This window comes from Bidens hawaiensis, unplaced genomic scaffold (assembly GCF_021521415.1).
Source record: "Bidens hawaiensis isolate Kalapana, Puna unplaced genomic scaffold, B.hawaiensis_p1.1 tig00022382_1, whole genome shotgun sequence".
Lineage (NCBI taxonomy): Eukaryota > Viridiplantae > Streptophyta > Magnoliopsida > Asterales > Asteraceae > Bidens > Bidens hawaiensis.
Window position 1 is genome coordinate 278,674 of NW_027493491.1, and position 3,530 is coordinate 282,203.

The 3,530-nt window shown below is 35.6% G+C and overlaps 1 protein-coding gene across 1 annotated transcript; it reads right to left on the bottom strand.

The window, feature by feature from the left end:
* Positions 1–437: 437 nt before the first annotated feature.
* On the bottom strand, positions 438–3,329 carry LOC143565501 (type I inositol polyphosphate 5-phosphatase 10-like). Its single transcript, XM_077052459.1, has 9 exons — positions 3,276–3,329; positions 2,779–2,848; positions 2,594–2,698; positions 1,959–2,505; positions 1,408–1,601; positions 1,189–1,297; positions 953–1,101; positions 605–727; positions 438–515 (listed from the first exon to the last, which is right to left on the bottom strand). Exons 1-9 carry the CDS (start codon positions 3,325–3,327, stop codon positions 509–511), a joined length of 1,356 nt encoding a protein of 451 aa, XP_076908574.1. The 5' UTR covers positions 3,328–3,329; the 3' UTR covers positions 438–508.
* Between the last annotated feature and the right edge of the window lie 201 nt (positions 3,330–3,530).

A 3,530-nucleotide genomic window follows, 5' to 3' on the forward strand; every position in this document is an offset into this window, starting at 1 on the left:
CAACTAACTTTTATTTATTGAACTAATACATACATACACCTTCTAATCCTACTTAGATCTTAAACCCTCACTTTCATAAGGATGAATGCCATTTTATTTTTACATGCCTTGATATGGATACATTTAGACACGTGTTAAAAGAACATCTTTAAGTTGTGATTCAGCTGTTCAAAAAAAAGGAAAAAAGAAAAAAGAAAGTTGTAATTCAACCTACATATGTTTATTAAGGTGTAGAATATAAAATCACCATCCAAGTTTCTGAGAAGTTTTAAACATGTCACATACTATATATAGTTTAACATGACACTCTTAATTAAGTGTAACATTGTTGTCCTTGACCTCTTGTAGTTTACCATATATAGTAAGTCTGTAATTAACAGAGTTGACTTTATATAAGTCAAATATAAATTACTGCAAGAATTCCGCTGCTATATTATACACCCTTCTATCCATTGGCCGGTCAAAACTTGTAAGCATCCGTCATTAATCAGCACCACAATCTACCTTCTCAGTTCCTGCACGAAAGAATGTGTTTTAGACTTGATTTAGATCATGGTAATTTAGGTCAAAACTAACACTGATGGAAATTTCTCATATTACTCACCTTCCATTGTATAAAAATATTAAAAATGTTGCACAAACAGGACGGTGGTCCGAGAACCGTGACTCCCAACGCGTATATGACTTCTGATGAATCCCCTCCCCATACCACAGTATTCTGTCACACCTGCAATTTTGGGTTCTCAATTCGATCCGCTTTGACCCGAAAAAAGTCAAATTCAACCCATTGATGATAACTTTAACCCGCTTACTTATAAGCTGGATAATTTAATTTATGTTTTTATCTTTAATAATGGGTCAGATTTATTAAAGAGAAACTATTTATAAAATTTCAGGACAACTTATATAAGCAGTTTTAACCCGAAAAGAAGTCAAACTCTCAGTTGATTACCATGCTGGCGTTCTCCTTTTGCTCTTTGATTTTGTGGTGTCACCTAGATACAAATCTGAATTATACGAGTACTTATAAGTCGGAGGAAAATATATGTTCCCTTCTTTCCAACCATCAAACACTCTCCCAGCTTCTCTTTCAATCTTGAGCTATCCAAACATCCCATGAAACAAACAAAAGATTACAAACATATGATCAAGCAAAGCAGCCTAGGAGAAACAAACACATGGAAGTACCTGATCCATGCTAAGAAGCGCATCATAATTATTCTGTTCTAGAAGTTTCTTGGTTTCATGGTAACTAAGCGCTATCCGATAGTTTAGGTCCCCTAACCAAATAACACGACTGGAGAGAATTTTAATTAGATGATACTGTATTATTATTAGACATGGATCATTAAATATATTTAAGTTGTATGCATAATTAAGAAAATAAGTGTAACGCAAAGTGCTTACTCATGGTCTAGAATCTTATCCGGAATCTTAGCATTGGGCGTCTTGCAAATCTTTGGAAATTGTGTGTTTTTAAGGATTTCTAAAACGTCTAGATTCCTTCGAAGCTCGTCCCCTTCTTTTTCTCCTGCAGCTAAGTGGCTGCAAACAAAGCAAAAGCTTGTTTGCTTGAAAGTCATGCTCACCGAGATACAGCCCTGTAAATAATTAAACTATCAATATGATTATATATGAAAAGCTAACAAAGAGACATCAACAGGCAGAACCCTTAAGTGGGGCCCTGCTGTGGATGTATGATGTATCTCTTCCTTAAGCACAACTTGTACTGCACGTGACAATCACATCCAGTCATTGTGAAATATGTAACAAAGAGACCACCACATGCAGAATCCCTAAGCAGGGCCCTGCATGTGGATAGCATGTGACCATCACATGCAGTGCCAGTACATAGTCAAAATATGTAAACGAGACCGCCACATGCAGAACCCTTAAGAGGGGCCCACTTGTACTGCTTATGGGAAGGTCTCTTTGTTAAACGCTATTTAATAACACACCTTATTCCCAAGATAACCCAAAATCCCTCGACTTATGCAAGAAGTTCTTAAGTGGCCTATGTACGGAACAAGCTCCTTTTTGACCCAAATCGTAAGAAAAATTCCCACCATTTGTTTGCTCTTTATAAGACTATATCTTAAATGTTGGTTCTTGCCAGGTGGCACAGCAGCGCTGACATCAGCACCAGTGTTGTTAGCTGTATCATCTTCAGACGATGAAGCATCATCAACCCCGCTTGACTGTGACTTTGGACACGCAAAACACGAGTCCCGACCATAGCCCCTTCTATCGTGCTCATTAATAACACAGTTGCAACTTTTAAACCTCCTTCGGCTCTCGGACCGAAAGGCTCGACTGGCTTGTTTAAGAGACGTTCTTTGCAAGAAAATTGAGCTTGAACATGAATTTGTATTTGATCTCTTTAGTAAACAATTATTAGATGACTTATTGAGGGATTGGCTTATTAATGACAACCACTTTGCTGCAGAACCGTTATCTTCCATGGCTAACACGTTTCCCGCGTTCAAAGGGACGATTTCCTGAAAACTGATAACAAGAACATGTTTGTAGCGTTATTTTGCAGAAATTAATAATCATATAAAAATATATGGCAGAAAAATGTTATTTTTCGTACCCAAGGACGTATATATCAGACTGACAATGGATTTGCAGAAGATCATCAAGATTTAGATCACTAGTTGGAGATTTCCCCCCAACATTCCAAGTTGCTGTGAACACCCTAACAATAATAATAACAAAAAAGATGACGAAAACATGAATAAAACTCGTGAATTATAAAAAAATGTCATGATGTCGAACCTGAGAGACTGTAAGTCATGACTAACTGCCATCGAATCCAATGCACTGACCTTGCTACCGACTCGAATATCTGCAAAGTGAGAAGTAAATTCAAGGTTTCTAATATCAGATGAGTTGAAGCTCAAGACCGATAACGTGTATATATAGATATCATCATGTGGATACAAAAGGTTAAAGATGATTCTAATGAACTACTTGTGACCATTGATAAGTGATGCGTTTCTAGGTTGCTTAGTCAGGTTAAAAAGCATAAATTTGAACTTATTCTCCCTTTCTTTTTTTGTCCTTTGCATCAACTTGTTATATTCCTTATTATTATTATTATTATTATTATCATCTTTTCTTCACACAAACAAATTTGGGTCTCTAATTTGCAGGTATTTAGGAGAGACTTTGACCAAAGGTCAACTGACAGTTTGTCACATAACTTTTAATCTACAAAAAGAATTAATATAATAAATATAAAGCATAAGTTGGATGCTCGAGAAGTACTCAACCTGTGGGATCACCAGAATCTTTCATTATTTTTCCTTCATCTCCATTATTCATCTTCTTTGGCAGAAACTTATGAATAAATGACTGAAATAATAGCATAATCAAAGAAAAATAATAAATAAATAAAACATGGATTAAACTAGTTAATAAAATCCATACCTTCTTAACTTCTTCATTTTTTCCAGTCATATTATGATATGGGTATGATCCAGATTCCAAAACCAAGACCCCTCAAATAAAATTTGGGAAATTGTATG